We start from the raw sequence: 23,950 nt of genomic DNA on the forward strand, positions 1-23,950 counted from the left end.
CAACTCAACAGCATCTTCATCATTTGAGCAATCGAATTACATTCATTTTATGTGACACGTCTCTATATTATGTGTCGTTCTCATTCTTGGAACTTAAAAGAAAGTCTTTCAAATAAGGTTTGCCAATCACATAAACATTTAGGTGGTGTTCGGTTCATAAAATAATAATAGGAGGATACAATACAGGATAAGATAAGATAGGCTTTATTTGAGTTTAAGGCAATAGAGAATAGAGAAAGGTAGTAGTAAGATTAAATAGTTGGAGAGTCTAGGCTGCGATGGATTCTCATACTTGAAGACTAAAAATGGTTATTGGCAGACGGGCCTATTGCGGGCTTTTAATTAGTAGTGGGCCATGAAAATTTTATAACTTGCCAACTGAACGCATGATTTTGGCTTTAGTCAAACTTTATCTTGGACCAATCCTGTTAACCGAACTGGGCCTTAGAGTACTACCTTCGGTCTCAGTCTCGGTCTCGGTCTCTATTAACCGTCTCATTTTGTATTCCACCGGTTACTAGCAAAAAGTCATAAAGATTTGGGATTAAATAAATAAAGGATTGATTTTTTGATGGTGAAGATCAATAGACATCCCACTTGTTTCTTCCCTTCGGATAATTCGGATTTCTCCAATTGTGCTCTGTCATTAGTATACCATGTATTGAACTAAATTAATGTATATGTCATTAATCACACGCAAAATGACTCATTAATACTGAATATCGAATAAATTTATGTTCGTTTGATGTACAATTAAACGAGATATTGATAGCAATTGATTAGGACATCGAGCATTGACATTTGGTATTTTGATGTATGTCATGAACATGAGTAAAAACAAATACTCTATTCGTTTTCATTCAATATTAATTTCAAAGTTCAAACTGTATAATTTTGTCTTTATTGGTTTTTATATACAAACAAATACAATCTTCTTCTCTATTGAGAACTGGATAATTTAATTTGACCTTAACTTATCTTAGTGAAGAAGCATATGATTTCAAACTAGTAATGTTAGTTTAATCAAGCTCTGATGCAATGTTTTGCAAATCCTCCATCTATAAAAAGATCAAAAAAAAAAAAAAAAACACAACCACATCTCTAATTAAACCATGAAAACTCCAACCATTTCTTTGATTCTTCTTCTCATCTTGTCGTGCTCATTGGCAGCTTTTGCCGCCGATGACTTCCTACAATGTCTGTCCGAGAAATTCGACAACTACTCTTCGATTTCCAACGTTGTTTACACCTCAAAAAATCCATCATATGCCTCCGTCTTGAAATATTCTATCTTCAACCTTAGATTTGCTACAAACTCTACACCAAAGCCGCAGGCGATCATAACCCCAGAACACGAATCTCAAATCCCGCCTATCATACACTGTGCTAAAAAAGCTTGCCTCGAAGTCAGGACTCGAAGCGGGGGCCATGACTTCGAGGGCCTATCTTATGTATCACGAGTCCCGTTTGTGGTAATTGATTTGATCAATCTAAGTGAAATTACCGTGGACGTTGAGGCAAAAACTGCGTGGGTTGAAGCCGGGGCTACCATTGGCTCTTTGTATTACAGAATCGCGGAGAAAAGTCCGGTTCTTGGATTTCCAGCGGGTGGTTGTCTAACTATTGGTGTCGGAGGCCACTTCGGTGGAGGAGGCTATGGCTTAATGCAAAGGAAGTATGGCTTGGCTGCCGATCATGTGATCGATGCAAGAATAGTTGACGTTAATGGCAGAGTTCTCAACAAAGAATCAATGGGCGAAGATCTGTTCTGGGCCATCAGAGGAGGTGGAGCTGCCAGTTTTGGTGTAGTTGTTGCCTGGAAGGTATTATTCTAAAACTTCACTAAAATCAAAGAATAAAGGTCAAAGGTCACATATGCCGTTGGATCAGATGTTTTCCTGTTTTACCCAAATAATGTTGTTTGGTCAATTAAAATTTAAGCCTAGTATTTCATTTTAAAATCAATTGGTGATTATTAAAATAATCCATAAAACATATGTAGTCATTTTAAGTTATTTCTACACGATACATAAATTTTTAAATTTATCTAATCAGGTACGACTAGTGGATGTACCCGAAAAGGTTACCATCTTCCAGGTAGACAGAAAATTAGAACAAAACGCAACTCAACTCATATACCGCTGGCAGTACATCGCTCCCAACATCGACCAAGACTTGTTCATCGGAGTCATGACATCCCGATCGAGCAATCGGACCGTCCTCGTCTCCTTCTTTGCACTCTACCTCGGCGGCATCGACGCATTGCTCCCGCTCATGCAGCAGAGCTTCCCCGAGCTCGGCCTAGTGAGACAAAACTGCGCCGAGACGAGCTGGATCCGATCCACCCTCGCCTTCGGCGGCTACCCCATCGAAACACCGTTGCAAATCCTTCTCAACAGAACTCAAACCACAAAAGCATTCGCCAAAGACAAATCAAACTATGTGAAGACACCTATTCCTCAACATGCCTTTGAAGGCATATGGGAACACTTCTACAAAGCAGAAGCTATGAGTGGTTTATTCATCATCATGATGCCGTATGGCGGGAAAATGGCGGAGATCTCCGAATCCGCCATTCCTTTTCCTCATAGAGGCGGGAATTTATACCTGATCAATCATGCCATCGGTTGGTTAGAACAAAATGCTCGGGATTCGGACATCTACGTAAACTGGTCGAGGAGGCTTGACGATTACTTGACTCCTTACGTGACAAGTAATCCGAGGGAAGCGTATCTCAACTACAGAGACCTTGACCTCGGAGTTAACAACGTTGTGGGCGAGACGAGCTATGAGCAAGCAAGTGTTTGGGGCAAGAGATATTTCAAGGACAATTTCGATCGTCTTGTTCGGGTGAAAACCATGGTTGATCCCGGGAATTTCTTCCGGAACGAGCAGAGCATTCCGCCGTTGCATTACTAGTTGAAAACAGGGGATTGAGAAATTAAAGATTTAGGGAATACTCTGTATGATTATGACTGAGATGTTGTAAAATTTGAGTTGTGTGTTGCTTGGATAATATAAATCAGTTGTTTATTTAGTGATTTGCTTATGATTTAGGAGATTCACATATCTCAATAAACCTTTAAACAATTTCAAACTTTTAAACATTTTCAAACCTTTAAACACTTTCAAACTTTGAAATAAGGATACCTAATTAATACTACTAGATGTTATGTATCACCTTTTGCATATAATTCTAGTTTTTCTGGAATTCTTTTATTCCACTTTGTTGAAGGCTTTATTTAATATTATTTCTGCTTTTAACTTTATAATTTCATAAGAATTCAACCATTTTACTTTTACTTAATATTTTCGCCGAAAGATTTCAAGTCGCGCGTACTGTCGCATGTCCCTTTACACAACGCAATTTGACAAATTATCAGTTTACTTTTTTGGATTAAAATTTCAAATTTGATTTAACTATAATAGTTCCAATTTAGCCTAGTTTAATTTCTGTATTTTCTTCCTTTACATCCAAATTTGTCAAGTACTACTATTTGAAAAGTGAGAACAAATTGATAATAGGATCGTATGTATTTTCTTTAGACGACGGCGGGAGGAAAAACTTCTTTCAACGTTTTACTAACTGAGTTATGCTTCGTCGTTCACGTAATTAACATCTATAGCAACAATTAATGTTAATGTGATTGCTTAAATATAAAAAAAAAAGTATATTTGTAAAAAATCCAATTCAAAATGTCTCCTAGCTATTGAATATCGAATAAGTCTATGTTTGGTTTATCTGCTATTCTTAAATGAATTATTGATAGCAATTGACTGAACTATGATTGTATAATTTAATTTGACCTGAAAAGTTCTTCATAGACAAGCTAAGGATTTCAAACATGATGTCACATTCTAACAAACTTGTATTATTACTTTAAAAAAGCTCCATCTATAAATAAATCACAAAAACAAAGAACAAAACACACATCTCCAAACCATGAAATCTCCAACCATTTCTCTGATTCTTCTCCTCATCTTGCCGTGCTCATTGGCAGCTCCGGCCGCCGGTGACTTCCTACAATGCCTGTCGACGAAATTCGACAACTACTCTTCGATATCCAACGCTGTCTACACCACAAGAAATTCATCATACACTTCCATATTAGAATCAACCATATACAACCTAAGATTCGACACGGAATCCACACCTAAGCCACAGGTGATCATAACCCCAGAACACGAATCTCAGATCCCGCCTGTCATACACTGCGCCAAAAAAGCTGGCCTCGAAGTTAGGATTCGAAGCGGGGGCCATGATGCCGAGGGACTATCTTATGTGTCACGAGTCCCGTTTGTGGTCATTGATTTGATCAAATTAAATGAAATTACTGTCGACGCCGCAGCAAAAACTGCGTGGGTTGGAGCCGGTGCCACTCTCGGCTCTTTGTATTACAGGATCGCGGAGAAGAGCCCAGTTCTTGCATTTCCGGCAGGTGGTTGTCTGACACTTGGCACCGGAGGCCACTTCGGTGGAGGAGGCTATGGCTTGTTGATGAGGAAGTATGGCTTGGCTGCCGATAATGTGATCGATGCAAGAATAATCGACGCTAATGGCAGAATTCTCGACAAAGAATCAATGGGCGAAGATCTGTTCTGGGCCATCAGAGGCGGCGGTGCCGCCAGCTTTGGTGTAGTTGTTGCCTGGAAGGTAGTTTTCTCTAAAATTATTACTCTTTATTATATCTAAGTCAAACCCTTTTAGGCATTTGACTTTTTTTCTTTGACCGGCCGTCGTACTGATTTAAATTTGAAGTTCAAATATATTGTTAGATTAGACTTTTTTCTGTTCGTTAAGATATTGTTGAGTTAATTAATATTTGAGTAGATAGTCAAAGTTTCATTATGAAACTTATCAGTATAATTAAATTAGTCTATGAAACTTATATAGTTGTTTAAATTAATCTAAACAGGTACGACTAGTGGATATACCGGAAAAAGTCACTGTCTTCAGAGTAGACAGAACACTAGAGCAAAACGCAACTGAAATCGTCCACCGCTGGCAATACGTCGCTCCCAGCATCGACAAAGAATTATTTATCGATGTAATGATATCCCGATCGAGCACCACCCAATCACCAACCAACCGGACCGTCCTCGTCTCATTCATCGCACTCTACCTCGGCGGCATCGACACACTGCTTCCCCTTATGCAGAGAACGTTCCCCGAGCTCGGCCTAGTGCGAGAAGACTGCAACGAGACGAGCTGGGTCGAATCAACCCTCGCCATCAACGGCTTCCCCATCGAAAACTTGCAAAGCCTCCTCAACATAACTCAGCCCAAAGGCTACTCCAAACAGAAATCAAACTACGTGAAGAAGCCAATGCCAAAACAGGGCTTTGAAGGGATTTGGCAAAAGTTCTACAAAGAAGAAGCCAAGGATGGCTTGATGTTCCTTTTGCAGCCCTATGGCGGGAGAATGGCGGAGATCTCCGAATCCGCCATTCCGTTTCCTCATAGAGGTGGCAATCTTTACCTCATCACTCATCTCATCAATTGGGGAGAGGAGAGTGCTCGGGATTCGGAGAGCTACGTGAGGTGGTCGAGGAGGATTGAGGATTACTTGACTCCTTACGTGTCGAGGAACCCGAGGGAGGTGTATCTCAACTACAGAGATCTCGATATTGGAGTTAACAACGTTGTCGGGGAGACGAGCATCAAGCAAGCTAGTGTTTGGGGAAGGAAATATTTCAAGAACAATTTCGATCGTCTTGTTCGGGTGAAGACCATGGTTGACCCAGGGAATTTCTTCAGGAACGAACAGAGCATTCCGCCGTTGCGATCCAAGTGGAAAAAAGGGGAGTGAGAATTCTAAGATTTAGGTAATAATTAATAAGACCATTGTGATGTTTTATGTTATGCTATTTATTTAATCCTAATTTAATCTAGAAATAAGGTTAAGACATTGTTGTTATCATAATCTATTTGTAATTTCTCTATGAATAATTTAGTGTAGGTTGTCTTCCATGTAAAATCTTGATATCGTTTAGTCTCTTTTGTTATGTACGACATTTATAACAATCTATGGTTGTATTGATGATACAGTTTCAACTTTCAAGTGTTTTCTATGTTGTATATTCAGAGTAGTATTTTTTTTAAAAAAATCAAGTAAATTTCAAGTTCATGCAAATTTAAAAAATTGAGTTAATTGGCATGTCAATCTTGAATAAAACTTGGTCAGAATTGATTGACAGATTGATAATACTATATTTAGAATATTCTGATCTTAATTCTTAATTGTTTTAGAATTATTTGAGGCTGTCTAATTTGACGAGTTTGTATAATTTTGATTCAATTGGGAAGATATAAAAGACAAAAAGAATATGAAGTCATTTTGTGCACGTGTGAAATGTCATTATCCATCATCATATTTTACACCTGTCTAGTTTAAATTTGCAGAAACGTTTTGTTTAAACCAATTTGTGATCGTTCTAGAAAAAACATGATTTGACAATGAACATTGAATTAAGTCATTATAGATGGATCGATTGGTTAATGAAGTTGAAGCTCTATAGTTCATTCGTTTATAGGAGTATTTAATTATTCTTCCAATGTTAAAGCTTTACTATTTATCCTCATTGGTTTCATAACAAAATCATCCTTTAAAGTTATTAGTGTAAAATAGTACAAGTACTATAAGTTATCTAAAATTATACTAGTACATAAGGATTAGTATTAATTAAATAATTTATGTAGAAATAATACTCTTGTCCACTATATTTATACTATTGTTAATTACATCATATAATTACAGTTAGATTATAAGTTAATGAAAAGGTGATAAAACTATGGCCCGCCGTAGCCTAATTTGCAAATATCAAACAATATCGCTTTGAGATTTACAAAAAATATTCTGAAATATCGATTTTCTCTTACTAATTTTAAAATGAATATCTTCTTCTCACTCTCGTTTACTAAAGCTGCAAATTATTTATCGTCAATAATTTTAAATTATGTTCTAGATCAACTTTGGCGAATAATAAGTCAAACTAATATTCATGTGACGCACGCATATACGAACGAAATATGAAAAAGTCAACTTATTATGATCGAGAATAATTTTGTGTATTTCACTATATAAAATAATCGATATGCCCATTTAGTATTTTGCTAATGGACATGAATTGGGCCTCACTTTTATACTTTTTTAGACCGTTTTAGATATATATCATTTCAAAAAGTTTCACATTTTTTATTTTTTAAATTAAAATTAGTAGTATTTTTTTCTAGTGTCACATTTTATATTTTCAAATTAGAATTAGTATTTTTCGATATTATGTTTTTTTATATTTGGGTGGTTGGTCTATAAAATTACAAATTTTAGTTGAACTTAAAATTTGATCATAAAAATAATGAACTTATGGAGTGTGGTGAATTTCCCACGTTTGGAATTCCAGTGAAATTTCAAAGAAATTTTTAAACTCAACTAACGTGCAACTGTGTACGCCCCTTAGAAGCCATATTGTTTCTTAAAATAAATGAATATATTATACTGTCATACTGTCAAATTATATACACATGTTAGCGTAATCCAATTATGATTGTTAATTCGATAACACTAATCTAAGCATGTTTCCGCACTTTCTATGTATCCAAATGGAATTTGGACACATCTACAAAATCAAGCTTACAGAACTCCAGCATCGTATCATAATCCTCTATCCCTTTATTATAAATAATTATAATCTTGTTATTTAAATGTTAATTTGATTTCGTGCAAGCTATCAAGTACTCCTTCCGTCTCACATTATTTGAGGCATTTCTTTTCGGTACGAGATTTAAGAAAATTATTTTTACTAAGTTAAATAAAGTAGATGGGAGAATAAAGTAAGAGAGAAGAGAGATGATAAAATAAAAGAAAGAATAAAGTAAGTGTGATTAGATGTTTTGTTTTTAGCGAAAAAAAAAGAAAAGAAAATGACTTGTGTAACTTGGAACAACCCAAAATGGAATACGAATCAAGTAACTTGGGACGGAGGGGGTATAAACTTGGTTTATTTAGGTTTCACTTAATTAATATATGTGTGCAAGAAGTTCAAACACATACGAGTAAAAGGGTTTACTTTTTTATTTTTGATTTTTTGAGTTGCTATTAGGATGGTTTTAGGGGATACCAATATATTTCTAGAACCTCAACTTAATCAATTAGCATATAAGTATTGACTAGGAATTACATTAGGGATTAATATTAGTACATATTTGAACTACTTCATTAAAGTAGGCTATATGATGAAGTATAGCTTGGTAGACGTGTCCTTTCAATTTATATTTTAAATAAGCTACAATAAACAATATACAAATATACGTTAAACAATATACATATAAATGTTAAATTAAATAGAAAATTCTTCTACAATATATGCAAATCCTTTTTTCAATAAATACAGATTTGATTTGCTATAAAAACACAAAAATGGCATGTGTGCATTAGATCTTAACATTCATCGATTTAGATTTGGTCAATTAGCATAGTATAAGATTTGGCTCCCAATTGAGTTCAAATTTTTATCCAAAATATAGTCTGATTAATATTATAATTCCCAAAATAAATAATAAATAAATAATTGTAATAACATAGGGAACTGTTGAAGTCAAATATTTAATCTCATCCAGTTATCATTTTACATTGGACAGTTTTTATATGTTAAGGAATCACTTCTTATACACTTTCAACGATCTCATTCATCTATTTGAATATATTTTCAATTATTGATGTATCTACGCCAGCAGTATAATTACCTATCAAATTAGTCAACTAAGAATTCCATTTATCGTTTTTAAATCAGAATCATCTCTATTAGTGGGAGATTAGGCTGACGTATTTTCTGTTAATTATCACGTAATCTTTAATAAGTAGTGGTCATGCATAAATCCAAAAATGAATAGCTTATATTTTTTTTAGGAAAAATATTACATATTGTTACAAACAGTAGTAGTATTCAATTGTGTAAATAGCAACTACTGTAGACATTTTATACATTGATAAAATAATTGAAAAGAAGAGAAGTACTATAAGATTAGTTCTACCTCCTTATTTTCAAACCCAATTTAATAGCAGCTAATTTAGACATTTTATACACTCATAAATGTCAAAATTTCATATTAATTTCCCTTATACACTAAAAACAATTAACATTTTGTATACGAAAAATTAGTCATCTCAAAACACTACATATAAATAAATACGCACATGTCGCCTACAATTCTCTCATAAATCAAATATTCACGCAAGAAATTAAAATCATGCTAAACCAAACATTTTGACATTTGAAATTTTCAAATGTCAAATGTTAGACAAATTTTGTAATGTCAAATTGTTATCCAATTTGCATCGAACGTGTCTGCCCTTACACTCCAAAATTTCCTATATATATTCACGTCAAAACCCTCATTACAAAATCAAAACATTTTTCACACAATGAATTATTCAAGAATTATACTATCAATCTCTCTCCTCCTCTCCCTTCTTCAATCTCTCTCATTTGCAACCTCATCCCACGATGCATTCATTCAATGCCTTGAAAACCATTCCAATTCTTCCATTTCTTCTCTAATTTACACTCAAAACAACTCCTCATATTCCTCAATTCTCCAAAACTACATAAGAAACCTTCGCTTCAATGAATCCTACACTCCAAAACCCCAAATCATCATCATCGCCGGCCAAATTTCCGACATTCAAACAGCCATCTTCTGCGGCAAAGCCCACAAAATGCAGATGAAAATCCGAAGCGGCGGCCACGACTACGAAGGCGTGTCGTACTGGTCCGACGAGCCCGACTTCTTCGTCTTGGACATGTTCCGTCTCCGCTCCATCGACGTGGATGTCCAAGACGAATCCGCTTGGGTCGAGGTCGGGGCGACACTCGGCGAAGTCTACTACAGAATCGCCGAGAAGAGCCCCGTCCACGGCTTCCCCGCCGGAGTCTGCCCCACCGTCGGCGTCGGCGGCCACCTAAGCGGCGGGGGCTATGGCAACATGATGCGGAAGTTTGGCCTCACCATCGACAACGTCGTCGACGCGACGATGGTCGACGTCCGCGGCCGCCTCCTCGACCGGAAGGCCATGGGCGAGGAACTCTTCTGGGCCATCACCGGCGGCGGGGGATCGAGTTTTGGCGTCGTGGTGTTGTATAAAATAAAGATCGTCCGCGTCCCGGAAACGGGAGGATGGCCGACATTCCGCCGTCGGAAAAGCCGTTTCCGCACAGGGCTGGCAACATTGCGAAGCTGCAATACGCGACGAACTGGAACGAGCAAGGCGCGGAGGCTGCGAACCGGTACTTGAATCTCACGAGAGAGCTGTACGAGTTTATGACTCCGTACGTGTCCATGGCGCCGCGCGAAGCCTTCTTGAACTACAGAGATCTTGACATCGGAGTAAACCACAATGGGAGGAACAGCTACTTGGAAGGTCTGGTGTTTGGCACGAGCTATTTCAAGGAGAATTTCAATAAGTTGGTGAAGGTGAAGACGAGAGTTGATAAGGATAATTACTTTAGAAATGAACAAAGTATTCCGGTATTCCCATGGAAGAAATGATCGAATTAATATATGTATATGTGATTGTGATTGGAATTGGACTAGTATAGCTAGATTTTTTTTATGGAATTGAAGAATATACATGTACAGATGTACTATCATTTTATTGTAATTAATAAATTTATTAGGCTATTCATGTATCTTGTTTTGTTTGTACGTTTCTCTAAAGCTCGGCCAGCGACAATATATTTTGATCTATCTAGTACAAAAATTACATTTGACTTGTACGTCCCTTTTAAAAGTTACTCCATCCAGTGCCTAATAGATGTCTCATATATGACTGCTACGGATTTAAGAAACTATTTAACTTTATGAAGAAAAGCGTATAAAAGAATAACAAATTCATTATATCATCAAAGTTAGCACAGTATATTACCCCAACAAAAGATAATACAACACAAATTTAACAAGGCCTTATTCATAATCAAACACATTAGCACAGTATATGCTTCCAGACAACAATCCCCTCATTTCCACTTGGAATGCAACGGCGGAATGCTCTGTTCGTTTCTGAAGAAATTCCCCGGATCAACCATGGTTTTCACCCAAACAAGACGATCAAAATTGTTCCTGAAATACTTCCTTCCCCAAACGCTCGCCTGCGCATAGCTAGTCTCCCCCACATCATTATTAACTCCAATATCGAGATCTCTGTAGTTGAGATACGCTCCCCTCGGATTACTCGAAACGTAAGGAGTCATGTAATCCTCAAGCCTCCTCGACCAGCTCACGTACCTCTCCGAATCCCGAGCGTTTTCTTCCTCCCAAGCGATACGATGCGAGATCATGTACAGATTCCCGCCTCTATGAGGAAAAGGAATGGCGGATTCGGAGATCTCCGCCATTTTCCCGCCATAAGGAACGAACAACAAAAAACCTCTCGTAGCTTCCTCTGCTTTGAAGAATTGTTCCAATAATCCTTCAAAGCCCTGTTGAGGAATTGGTTCCTTCACGTAGTTTGATTTCTGTTTGGAGAATCCTTTTTGGGGCTGAGTTCTGTTGAGCAGGATTTGCAGCGGTGTTCCGATGGGGTTTCCGGCAAAGGCGACGGTGGATTTGATCCAGCTCGTCTCGGTGCAGTTTTCTCGCATTAGGCCGAGCTCCGGGAAACTTTGCTGCATCAGCGGCAGCAATTTGTCGGTGCCGCCGAGGAAGAGCCCAGTGAAGGAAGCACGGATGGTCGGAGTGGTTCCATTTTGTGTGGTGCTCGACCGGGATATCATGACTCCCATTGACAAATTGTCATCGATGTTGGGAGCGACATATTGCCAGCGGTGGATGAGTTTTGTTGCGTTCTGTTCTAACGTTCTGGCTACTGAGAATACTGTGACTTTTTCAGGTACATCCACTAATCGTACCTGTTTATATCAATTTCAAAATATATCTCTCAATAGTGTAAAAGACATAATTTCAACGACTATCTAAATTTTATGGGCTATTTCATTTATCATTATTTTAGTCTTTTTAGTCTGTCTCAAAATAATATTACATTTTCATTTTTGAAAAATCTAAATCATCATTAATATTTTACTTTTTAGTTTGTGGACTGCAACAAATATTAATTAACCCAACAGAATATCTGGACGAATATGAATAGTACCTTCCAGGCAACAACTACACCAAAGCTGGCAGCTCCACCGCCTCTGATAGCCCAGAACAAATCTTCACCCATTGATCCTCTATCTAGAATTCTACCGTGGACGTCGACTATTCTTGCATCGATCACATGATCGGCAGCCAAGCCATACTTCCTAAGCATATAGCCATAGCCTCCTCCACTGAAGTGGCCTCCAACACCGAGCGTTAGGCAAACACCCGCCGGAAATCCAAGAACCGGACTTTTCTCTGCGATTCTGTAATACAACGAGCCGGTGGTGGCCCCAGCTTCGACCCACGCAGTTTTTGACCCGACATCGATTGTGACTTCACTGAGATTGATCAAATCAATGACCAAAAACGGGACTCGTGATACATAAGATAGTCCCTCGTAGTCATGGCCCCCGCTTCTTGTCCTGATTTCGAGGCCAGCTTTTTTGGCACAGTGTATGACAGGCGGGATCTGAGATTCGTGTTCTGGGGTTATGATCGCATGTGGCTTCGGTGTAGATTCCGTATCGAATCTGAGGTTGTAGATGGAAGATTTCAAGATGGAAGTGTATGATGAATTGCTTGCGGTGTAAACAACGTTGGAAATCGAGGAGTAGTTGTCGAGTTTCTCAGACAGACATTGTAGGAAGTCACCGGCGGCAGAAGCTGCCGATGAGGACGAGAAGATGAGAAGAAGAATCAAAGAAATGGTTGGAGTTTTCATGGTTTAGAGATGAGTTTGTGTTCTTTGTTTTCTTTTCTTTTTCTTTTTATAGATGGAGAATTGGCAAAACATTGCATGAATACATTATTAAACTAATAGGGCAAGTTTGAATAGGTAAAGAGGTTTATTATATTTTTATCCGGCAACAAATGATTTGGTCAAAGTAATTATCTAATTCTTAGGTATATACGGAAAAAGATTTTTTTTTTTCGTATATAAAGACAAAAAAGACAAAAATACAAAAGTTATTCAAAGACCTAGCAATTTATTGAATTAACTAAAGTTGTTAGGAGTACAAATTTTGAGCTGGTGTCTAAAGGGCATATTAACCGTCGTGATTAATTTTTTAAAAACTTTTTACTTTTTTTTAATAAAAGATTAGTAGGAAAATGTTTTGAAATATTCAAAAAATTTAGGTACTTGAAATTATTGTTAGGAGTTTTATTAAATTTGAATATACTTTATAATTGAAAAAATTTGAGAAAATAAGGTGGTAGGGGATGATCTCATTCCATGTTCTATTTGTGATAGGAATGTTGGATTGATTTAAAATTCTAAATACCATGACAATTTAATACTACTCTATTCGTTCACCATTTAAAGAACTATTTTGCAATTTTTACTTATCCATGATTTATAAAACCATTTACTTTATTACACTTTTAGTATACGCACCACATATATATCTATCAACTTTTTACACTCACAAATCACAATCTAATATAAAACTAATATTTTAAACGGTCTCACATTCCACCCACTTTATTCCTTTAGTTTCTTTCACAAATCAAATAATTTTTTAAAATATATACCGAATTAGAATGAATTATTTAAATGGTGGACAAAGAGAGCATTAGATCAGTCAATTTTTTTGACTCCGAAAGATGATCACAGTCTAAATGACTGTAAACTGAATAGCTCAAAATTCAATAGGATTAACCCGGAATTTGTTAATTATTTTTAGTTTTCAACTTTCATTAAACTTCTAAAAGCTAGGAAAAAAATATTTTAATTTATTATTTGAAAAATACAAGAAGAGCTAATACCAATGTGTATGCCTGTCGATACTATCTAAAATTCATCTTCTCAATTTATACTGCAAATCCAACTCAATCCAATTTCAGAGAAACAATAAAAATGGAAATTTCAATAAAAACAATTTCAACATTCTCTCTCCTCTTGCCTCTCTTATTTTCTCTCTCATCAGCCTCAACAGTTGACCAGTCTTTCCTCCGGTGCCTGGACGACCACTCCGACCCCTCCAGTCCGACCTCTGCAGTTCTCTACAGTCCAAACAACTCCTCCTTTTCCTCACTCCTCCAAAACTACCTCAACAATCTCCGCTTCAATTCCTCCTCCACTCCAAAGCCCCAATTCATCCTCACCGCTCTCAACGTCTCCCACATTCAGGCCGCCGTCGTTTGCGCCAAATCCCACAGCCTCCAAATCAAGATCCGCAGCGGCGGCCATGACTACGAGGGCCTCTCCTACCGCTCCGATTTCTCCGATTTTTTCATCCTAGACTTGTTCAATCTCCGCGCCGTCGACGTCGACGCCGGCGCCGGAACGGCGTGGGTCGAGGCCGGCGCGATCCTCGGCGAGGTCTACTACGCCATCGCCGAGAAGAGCGCCGTCCTCGGCTTCCCCGCCGGAGTCTGCCCCCGGGTCGGCGCCGGCGGCCACTTCGGCGGGGGCGGCTACGGGAACATGATCCGCGCGCACGGCCTCTCGGTCGACAACATCGTCGATGCGCGGCTCGTCGACGCCCGCGGGCGCCTTCTCGACCGGGAGGCCATGGGCGAGGATCTGTTCTGGGCAATCACCGGCGGCGGCGGGTACAGCTTCGGCGTCGTAGTGTCGTATAAAATCGAGCTCGTCCCCGTCCCGCCAAAAGTGACGGTTTTTAGAGTCACACGGTTGTATACCGAGAATCTGACGAATCTCGTTTACCGTTACATAGAGGCTGCGGCGACAGAACTGCCGCCGCAGCTTTTTATCAGGATGAGCCTGGACGTTGTGAACGTCTCGAATGTTGCGACGAATCGGGCTAGATTCGTAGCGATGTTCCTTGGTGCATCAGGGGAATTATTTTCCCTGATGCACCAGAAAATTCCTGAATTGGAATTGAAAGAGACAGATTGTCAGGAAATGAGCTGGATTGAATCAGTGCTATTTTGGAGTAGTTTTAAGCCGGGAACTCCGACAACTGCTCTTTTAAATCGAAAACCTCCGAAAGTCGATTACCTAAAAAGGAAATCGGATTACTTAAAGAAGCCGATTCCAAAGCCAGATGTCGAGCTCATGTTGAGGAAAATGGTGGAACTCCAAGCTCCGGAGTTGGTGCTCAACCCCTATGGCGGTAGAATGGCGGAGATTCCGTCGTGGGCGAAGCCTTTCCCTCACAGAGCAGGCAACATTGCAAAGCTACAGTATGCAACCAATTGGGAAGAAGGCGGCGAGGTGGCGGCGAATCAATACGTGAATTTGACGCGTCAGCTATTTGATTTTATGACGCCATACGTGTCAGCCGCGCCTAGGGAGGCGTTTTTGAACTATAGAGATCTGGACATTGGAATCAATGATAACGGCCGAGATAGCTATGAGCAGGGAAAGGTCTACGGCCTAAAATATTTCAAGGAAAATTTCTATAGATTGGTGAAGATCAAAACAATTGTTGATCCCGATAATTTCTTCAAAAACGAGCAAAGCATTCCGGTTTCACTCAAATAGAAAATGGATAATTTTATGATAAAATGCAACATAGTTGATTAAATGTTCTCTTTTGGTCTATAGGTTTTAAAATAAAAAGGGAACATCTTTTTTGGTCCACAAACTTTGGCAAAGTATCATTTTAGGTCCGTGAACTTTGAAAATATCATTTGAGGTCCATCAACTATGGGTTAATATCATTTGAAATACTTTTTTACTATTTTCAAGTTTTTCTAGATGAAAATACCCTCAATATCTTTAAGGGTATATATTTTTAATAAACTTATTATATACTCATATTTTTTTATAAATATCTTTACTATATATTTTTGATGAATTTTCTAAATATAATTTGACCTTCAATATTATCACTTAATTTTGTGGCATGCAAGAAAATATCCTTATTCAATTTTTTATTGTTAAAGAAAAGTTTTTTATTCAACCTTCAATATTATCACTTAATTTTGTGACATGCAAGAAAATATCCTTATTCAATTTTTTATTATTAAAGAAAAATTCTTTATTCAACTTTCAATATTATCACTTAATTTTGTGACATGCAAGAAAATATCCTTATTCAATTTTTTATTATTAAAGAAAAATTCTTTATTTAACTTTCAATATTATCACTTAATTTTGTGACATGCAAGAAAATATCCTTATTCAATTTTTTATTATTAAAGAAAGTTCTTTATTCAACCTTCAATATTATCACTTAATTTTGTCACATGCAATAAAATATCCTTATTCAATTTTTTATTATTAAAAAAGTTCTTTATTCAATTTTAAAATTCTTTAATATAAAAAATTGAAGAAGCAATTTTACTTGCATGTCACAAAATTAAGTGATAATATTGAAGGTCAAATTATATTTAGAAAATTCGTCAAAAATATATTGTAAAGATATTTATAAAAAATATGGGTATATGATAAGTTTATTAAGAATATACCCCCTTTAAGGTATTGAGGGTATTTCGTCCAGAAAAACTTGGAAATAGTAAAAAAGTACTTCAAATGATATTAACCTATAGTTGATGGATCTCAAATGATATTTTCAAAGTTCATGGACCTAAAATGATACTTTGGCAAAATTTGTGGACCAAAAAAGATATTCCCTCTAAAATAAATGGATGGCTTGGCCCATTAGCTCTTCTAACATATTATTGCACATGACATTTTTCCTAGTAATAACCACAACCTATAATGTCTATTGGGCCTATAAATCGGATGATGGGCCACGGTCTACTTTTTACTTTCTCAGGTCTCAACATTACAAAAGTTGGGGGATCGTGATTTCAAACTTTATTCTCATAATTAAGATTTTTAAATGACTTTAATCAAACAATAAGATCTAATATAAACTTACTTGACTAATAAATCTATAGACATGACACATGAACATAAGAAAGTGAAATTTTTATTCTAAATCCTTGAAATATTTATAACGTATTTGCTTGTAAATTTATAAACTTTCATTAAATTATAATTAAAATCAAACTACTGATTTTATGTATCAAAACTTTAAAATACGTTTATAACCTATCGAACTATTGATTTGCATCAAAACTATAGTGATAAGGTCTGATGACTACTTACTCACGCCAAAATGACGTTATTTTGTAGGTAGCCAAACAACGTCATATTATACTAAATTTAATAATTTCATTTGCTGTACTTTCTTTTACCACAATCCTTGTTTCTCGTTTTTTTTCTTTTCCATCACATTATTTCTTAATATAACTATAATTTTCGACAAAAAAAATCATTTAATTTAGCATACTACATCGGAGTTTCTTTGTCTAAAATATAAAAATGTTTTTTTTAACTTTCGATAGTACCACGTAAGTAAGTCATAAAAACATGTTAGCGTCAAATTTTGATTGCTAACAAAATCATAATCAATTCAATCGTTCAATAATTTTTAGGCATTTTAAACTAAGTATGCGAAACCAGAATTTAGTGAGAGATTAGAAATATACGTCCAAATTATCTTCATAATATTCAAACTTATGACCTCTCAAATCTCAATTATAATATCGTGGCTCTATCAATTAAGTCATCATTCCATAAAGCAGCAGTTTCAATGCTTTTGTATACAAAAAAAAATGAAATGTCAAATGTTAAAGGGTAAATGTCACAGCTCATAACTCTCAACAGGTACTTTTCTTACATTTCATTTTCATATATAATACTTTTCCTTTTAGAAAATACTTTTCATCTATATCATCTAGAAAATGCATATGACGACAAACTCAGTAGAATAACATTTTTCAATTTTCAAAAAGTTCAAAATTTAATATGCGGCGTAGACATTTGGCAGGTGTTAAATTGAAGTAGTTTACGCGACTAAGATATACCGCAATTTTAGGACACTGCTACCACATAATTTGGAAGAGACCAAGTCAAACATTAAATAACTATATAAGGTGTTTGACTTTGGAATCGTTGATTCTTCCCCTAATTAATTCCATTACCTACCAATTGGACCACAAATAAGTTTTTTTAACTAAGCTATTATTTTTAGAATTTAATTAATCGAATGGATATAACCAGTAAATTATTTTAAACTTACAGTTTTATTAATATGCACGAATTATTATACTGTATCAATTTTTGAGCTTGTGTTTGCAAATAAACACACCCCATAATGACTCGAATCACAATCACCTTTTAGATGTATGAGCATTTTACTAGTTAAGATTAACTTTATAATGAAATGATTTAAAACATTTTTTTTCCATCTTTTTTTTATCATAATGGTTTTCTAGAATCACAATGATTAACTAGATATACGAACGTTTTACCGGTAAGATTCGCTTTATGGTCGGTCAAATGATTTAAAACGTTTTTTTATCTCTCTTTTTATCATAATGGTTCTTTTTTTCACAATCCGAACCATCAATCTATTAGATAGAAATAAAATATATTGGGATTGTTCAGTTCACAAAATTATATCTCAAATTAAATACTCCCTCCATTAATAGAGTCATTTTATCATTTTGGTACGTTCCATAGTAATAGAGTCATTTTTCTTTTTAGTAAAAATCAACACATTTTTCCACACCTACTTTACTCTCTCTTACTTTTTTATCTCTTCATTTCTATACTTTTTTCATTTTCCACTTTATTCTCCCTTACTTAACTCACCTAACACAATATTTCTTAATCTTCGTGCCGAAAAGAAACGTCTCCATTATTATGGAACGGAGAAAGTATTAAATATATATATATTTGGTTCATAAGATTGAATTTCACAACATAATCTTATACTACTATATATGAATAATCATATGATAATAGATAATTGTTTGATAATTACATATGTAAACCGAACGTCACCATTATCAAATTAAACTGTGCATTACCGTTGACCAATTTAATAGGAGTATATCTTTCTCCGTACATAATTTCCACACGTATAAATCGTCAAAACCTCACATGGAAATTAAGTAAACTGGGTGCACAAGTCCACCAAGGAAAGCGTGTTCATTCGCCTCCAATCATGCAATTATGAATTATCCATCAAATCATACTGTTAATCTCCTATGATTAGTCGCTATATGTAGTCACTCAATTAATTAGTAACGGCAATCTAACAGTATTTGGGTTCAAAGTTTAATTATCTTCTCAAAAACCAGTAATTTATAGTAGTAGTATATATTTAACAGTAAAGGCAATCTAACAGTATTGGGGTACAAAGTTGTGAAATGACATGGGAATAATTGATAAAATAAAAGAGAATAAAAAAAAATATATGCATAAACAGATATGGATTATTCGAAGAAGCGAATGAAAAGGAAATAAAGCATATTTAAATGAGAGGGAATACATATTTTTCTCTCTTAATTAATTTTACAATAAATTTTTATGCACCATACCATATACTACTATTACTACTATACAGTGTTATTTGATTGCTACGACTTATTATCATATAATTATTCATCTAAATTAAATTGTTAGATTATTTAATTAAACATGATGGCTATGACTCATTATCATATTATTATCCATTTACGATTAAGTTGTAAGATTATTTTAATTGGATGATCGGTAACTATAATTCACTATCATATAATTATCCATCAATAATTAAGTTATGGGATTATTCGGTTAAATGGCTATAACTCATTATCCATGGTATGATGAATTAAATTAAAAAATTAATTTTAATTGAATAAAATAACTATAATTCATCATTATAGTTGTGAGTTTTATTACCAAATATAATACCTATTCAATTATATACATTGAAGATATAATTTCATGAATTTCCTAAAAAAAAGTTACCAATATGGCTCCCGACATATACATGGCAATTTGTCCTTACCAAATTGAATACTTTTCCATCGTGACATTAGCCGAATCAACCCCCACTCATATCCTTCCTTTTATTCCCACTCTATCTAAAACTATCTCCTCTATATATATACTTGTGTACAAACTAAATTCTTCACCAATCTTTCTCTTACTAAAATGACTAGATTTTCGCTCTTAATAATCCTCCTAACTCTCACAATCACCCACACTTCCGCGCAAGATGTCTACGACTCGTTTGCCCAATGCTTCTCCGACACAAAAATCCCCCAATCCGAAATAACCACCACCCTCTACTCCCCAAACAGCCCCTTATTCCCCACCCTCCTCCAATCCTACATCCGCAACCGCCGCTTCAACCTCTCCTCCACCCCCAAACCCACCACCATCATCACCCCCACCTCCGACCTCCAAGTCGCCGCCGCCGTCTCCTGCGCCAAGCGCCTCAACGTCCTCCTCAAAATCCGCAGCGGCGGCCACGACTACGAGGGCCTCTCCTACGTCTCCGCGACTCCCTTCGTCGTCCTCGACATGTTCAACTTCCGCTCCGTCGAGGTCGACGCCGCTGCTGACTCCGCTTGGGTCGGCGCCGGCGCCTACCTCGGCGAGCTCTACTACCGGATCTCGGAGCAGAGCCCCGTCCGCGCCTTCCCCGGCGGCGTCTGTCCGACCGTCGCCGCCGGCGGCCACATTAGCGGCGCCGGCTACGGTACCCTGCTGCGGAAGCACGGCCTCAGCATCGACCACATGGTCGATGCCAAGATTGCCGTCGCGGACGGCCGCATCCTGGACAGATCCTCAATGGGCGAGGATCTGTTTTGGGCCATCCGCGGTGGGGGCGGGGCCAGCTTCGGCGTAATCATTAGTTACAAAATTAAGCTGGTCCCAGTCCCGGCCACAGTAACCGTTTTCCGCCTCGAAAAGTACGAGGCGGACAACGCGACGGACGTCTTCGGCCAGTATCAGAATTTCGCTGATACAACCGATGACAATCTCTTCGTCCGGGCTCTTTTACAGCCCGTGACAAGGAGCAAGAAACGGAGCGTGCGCGCGACGTTTATCGGGCTATACCTCGGCCAGGCCGACGAGCTTCTCCCGATAACGGATTTGGATTTCCCGAAACTCGGGCTTAAAAAGTCCGATTGCCGGGAAATGACATGGATTGAATCAGTCCTATTTTGGGGGAATTTTGACAACAAAACATCTCCGTCAGTGCTGCTGAACAGAACGCCGGATTCCGTCAACTTCTTGAAACGGAAATCGGACTACGTGAAGAAACCGATTTCAATTTCCGATTTGGAAACAATTTTCAACAAAATAGTGGAAATTGGGAAGGTGGGGTTAGTGTTCAACCCATACGGCGGGAGAATGGCGGAGATTCCGGAATCTTCGACGCCATTTCCTCACCGCGCGGGGAATAAATTCAAGATTCAGTATTCGGTGAATTGGGACGAGGAAGGGGAGGCGGCGGACAAGGACTACGTGGAGCAGATAAGGGAGATGTACGGATTCATGGCGCCGTACGTTTCGGAGAATCCGAGGGAGGCGTATCTGAACTACAGAGATTTGGACATTGGGACGACGGATAACGGCGAGAACAGTTTCGCTGACGGAAAAGTTTACGGCGTGAAGTATTTCAAGGGGAATTTTGATAGGCTGGTGAAGGTGAAGACGGCGGTGGATCCGGATAACTTTTTTAGGAATGAGCAGAGTATTCCGGTTTTGCCCTTTCGTGGAGGGAGGAAAGGGGGGAAATAGAGGGGTAAATTTGGATAAGTCGTTATACAGATTTTTTGTGCTTGTTTATATTTTGTATTTTTATTAGTTTATGAAATTTTAATGGATTCGGATATTATATATTGCTATCCTTTTTGGCTTTCTCGATTTTCTTGTGGTGGTGAAAACTTTGATATTGCTTTATTAGTTGGATGAAATACCTTTTTATCATTGTGGGTGTAGATATTAATATACAAGTAACGAGTGTGTGGAGCATAACTACCCTATAACTGCATTAGTTAGTTGCCTAGTTACTTAAATCTCATTCTTATTACTCCATCATTATTGTGTGTGTACATATACACATTTTCGTCCCATAAGAACACCCGTACTTTTTATTTTCATATGTACCAAAAAAATATGTTCATTCATTTTTAAAAAGTTATATCAATTTAATAATATAGATTGAAGAAGGCATTTGAGGTGTGCTCTTTTGTGGTTTTGTTGCTTTTTCTCTCTTTCTTTCCTCCGGTGTCTGCTTTTCTGTTATTGGTGTCTTGTTCTTGGTTGAGCTGGTGGTGTGGCTTTTTGTTGACGGATGGCTCGTGGTCGGGTTGCTGCTGCCTTGTAGTGTTTCTTTGCTTAGCTTATTAGTTTTTGTTTCAGTGGCAAGTTCGTGGGGGTTTTCTGCTTTGTTTTTAGTTGTCTTTTTGCTTTGTTCGTTTGTTTGGTATCGACTGTTTTGCTCGCTGAGCCCTCAGCTTGAGCTTTTCTCTTGTATCAAAAAAAAAGGTGTCCTATCCACTAACACTACTTTGCCATATCATTCTCATACTTTATCAATTTTGTCTTAATTCTCGTGCTATATCCACTGCCCATATTTTTATGGCACGGAGGGAGTATAAGATTGATGGAAAAGATATTGGAGTATAACTTAGAAAGGGTTAATTGTAGTGATGGAACCGGGGAACGAAAATTCATGGGTTCAGACGTGATGAATGTTATTGCAAAAATCTGTCGTCAGGCCTAATCCGATGTTTCCGTTGGCGCGGATCAGACCGAGGGACTTTCAAAAAATAAAGAGGGTGATGGCAAAGATAGATGCGACGACCTGCATCATGACGGGGTTTTCATGGAAGTGACATGTAACAGCCCTAGTGCTAAACAAATATCTCTCTGTTAAGCATGCCAACTATTCCTAACTGCACTAGTTAGTTGCCTATTTACACAAATATCATTCTTATTACTCCATCATTATTGTGTGTGTATATATACATATGAGATTGAAGGAAAAGATATTACTCCCTTTCATATATATACTTAAATAATCTTGATTACAAATGAAACTGCAGAAAAGAATTAGAAAAGGCCTAATTACCAAGTATTAAAACATTAGCAATGTTCTTAAACATATATTTTATTTTTCTCGTGTGTATTATACGCATATTACATCATACACAAAAAAAGTAGGACACAAAACCATCCAATATGACCATTATTAATTAAGCCCATAAATATTTTAAGGGAAACCCTGTATATGATCCATTAAATATCAATGGTTTATGGACTCATATTAAGCCCACAAGGCATAACCAAGATGTGTTTTTCTTTGAATTCAACTAATTAAGTAGATATTTATACTTGTAACTCTAATTACATACATCAAAAACCAACCTACGTACTGTCACGAAAGACCCAATTCATTTGCTGCGAATTTCCATTTTACTATCGTTAATTTTATTAAAGGGTGTTGTTTATATACGATTACCATTTATTAAATTGCGATATGTTGATTTCATTAATGTCATACATAGGATTTCTAAAAAAATGTACATAAAACAAATTTTGGAAGCAAGTAAGTAACGAAATAAAAGAATTATAGTAGCAATTCTCAGTAATTAGGGGCTTAGAGTGGTTGATCACAAATAAGTTATGTTACATACCTTATGTGACCTCAGTAACACTATAATTAATTGTTGTATTAAGTGTTATTTAATTAAAATTAATAGTGCCAACAGCAAATTTTACGGTGTTAGATCAAAATAAATGTCATTTAAAAATGTTACACAATATAAATCTATACCTACCACTATAGTACATGGAAATTTTGTTTTACGTCACTAGTTTAATTTGCACTAAACTTGACAAGAATTGCTGACAACTAAGTGGGATTCATCTGAGGAAACTACTTTGCGGCAGTGGACGGCTTATCATTCATGATAATGCAGAAACAACCACTCCACTACCAAGTTAAATTTCATTTTTCAAACAAGTGGGCTTAAGTTTCTGCAAAAATCTCTAGATTCTTACAAATTTGTTTTCTTTTCCCCTCAATTTTGTGGTTTAGAAAA

At 36.8% G+C, this 23,950-nt stretch overlaps 6 protein-coding genes across 6 annotated transcripts; 5 read left to right on the top strand and 1 right to left on the bottom strand.

Moving 5' to 3' along the window:
• Positions 1 to 1,064: 1,064 nt before the first annotated feature.
• LOC125217818 (cannabidiolic acid synthase-like) lies at positions 1,065 to 3,037 on the top strand. The gene is made up of 2 exons (XM_048119358.1): positions 1,065 to 1,823; positions 2,056 to 3,037. Exons 1-2 carry the CDS (start codon positions 1,113 to 1,115, stop codon positions 2,917 to 2,919), a joined length of 1,575 nt encoding a protein of 524 aa, XP_047975315.1. The 5' UTR covers positions 1,065 to 1,112; the 3' UTR covers positions 2,920 to 3,037.
• Positions 3,038 to 3,928: 891 nt separating this feature from the next.
• On the top strand, positions 3,929 to 6,055 carry LOC125212727 (berberine bridge enzyme-like 8). Its single transcript, XM_048112969.1, has 2 exons — positions 3,929 to 4,654; positions 4,917 to 6,055. Exons 1-2 carry the CDS (start codon positions 3,944 to 3,946, stop codon positions 5,808 to 5,810), a joined length of 1,605 nt encoding a protein of 534 aa, XP_047968926.1. The 5' UTR covers positions 3,929 to 3,943; the 3' UTR covers positions 5,811 to 6,055.
• A 3,367-nt stretch (positions 6,056 to 9,422) lies between these two features.
• On the top strand, positions 9,423 to 10,686 carry LOC125202306 (berberine bridge enzyme-like 8). Its single transcript, XM_048100684.1, is given in 2 exon segments — positions 9,423 to 10,163; positions 10,166 to 10,686. Coding segments are annotated over 2 exon segments (1,122 nt in total). The 3' UTR covers positions 10,547 to 10,686.
• Positions 10,687 to 10,872: 186 nt separating this feature from the next.
• LOC125212977 (cannabidiolic acid synthase-like) lies at positions 10,873 to 12,871 on the bottom strand. The gene is made up of 2 exons (XM_048113302.1): positions 12,147 to 12,871; positions 10,873 to 11,904 (listed from the first exon to the last, which is right to left on the bottom strand). Exons 1-2 carry the CDS (start codon positions 12,855 to 12,857, stop codon positions 11,014 to 11,016), a joined length of 1,602 nt encoding a protein of 533 aa, XP_047969259.1. The 5' UTR covers positions 12,858 to 12,871; the 3' UTR covers positions 10,873 to 11,013.
• Positions 12,872 to 13,918: 1,047 nt separating this feature from the next.
• On the top strand, positions 13,919 to 15,624 carry LOC125201634 (berberine bridge enzyme-like 8). The gene has a single exon (XM_048099822.1). The coding sequence runs from the start codon at positions 13,995 to 13,997 to the stop codon at positions 15,585 to 15,587; it is 1,593 nt and encodes a 530-aa protein (XP_047955779.1). The 5' UTR covers positions 13,919 to 13,994; the 3' UTR covers positions 15,588 to 15,624.
• A 4,392-nt stretch (positions 15,625 to 20,016) lies between these two features.
• LOC125201848 (berberine bridge enzyme-like 21) lies at positions 20,017 to 21,767 on the top strand. The gene has a single exon (XM_048100114.1). It carries the CDS (start codon positions 20,043 to 20,045, stop codon positions 21,639 to 21,641), a length of 1,599 nt encoding a protein of 532 aa, XP_047956071.1. The 5' UTR covers positions 20,017 to 20,042; the 3' UTR covers positions 21,642 to 21,767.
• The last annotated feature ends 2,183 nt before the right edge of the window (positions 21,768 to 23,950 follow it).

This window comes from Salvia hispanica, chromosome 1 (genome assembly GCF_023119035.1).
Source record: "Salvia hispanica cultivar TCC Black 2014 chromosome 1, UniMelb_Shisp_WGS_1.0, whole genome shotgun sequence".
Classification (NCBI taxonomy): domain Eukaryota; kingdom Viridiplantae; phylum Streptophyta; class Magnoliopsida; order Lamiales; family Lamiaceae; genus Salvia; species Salvia hispanica.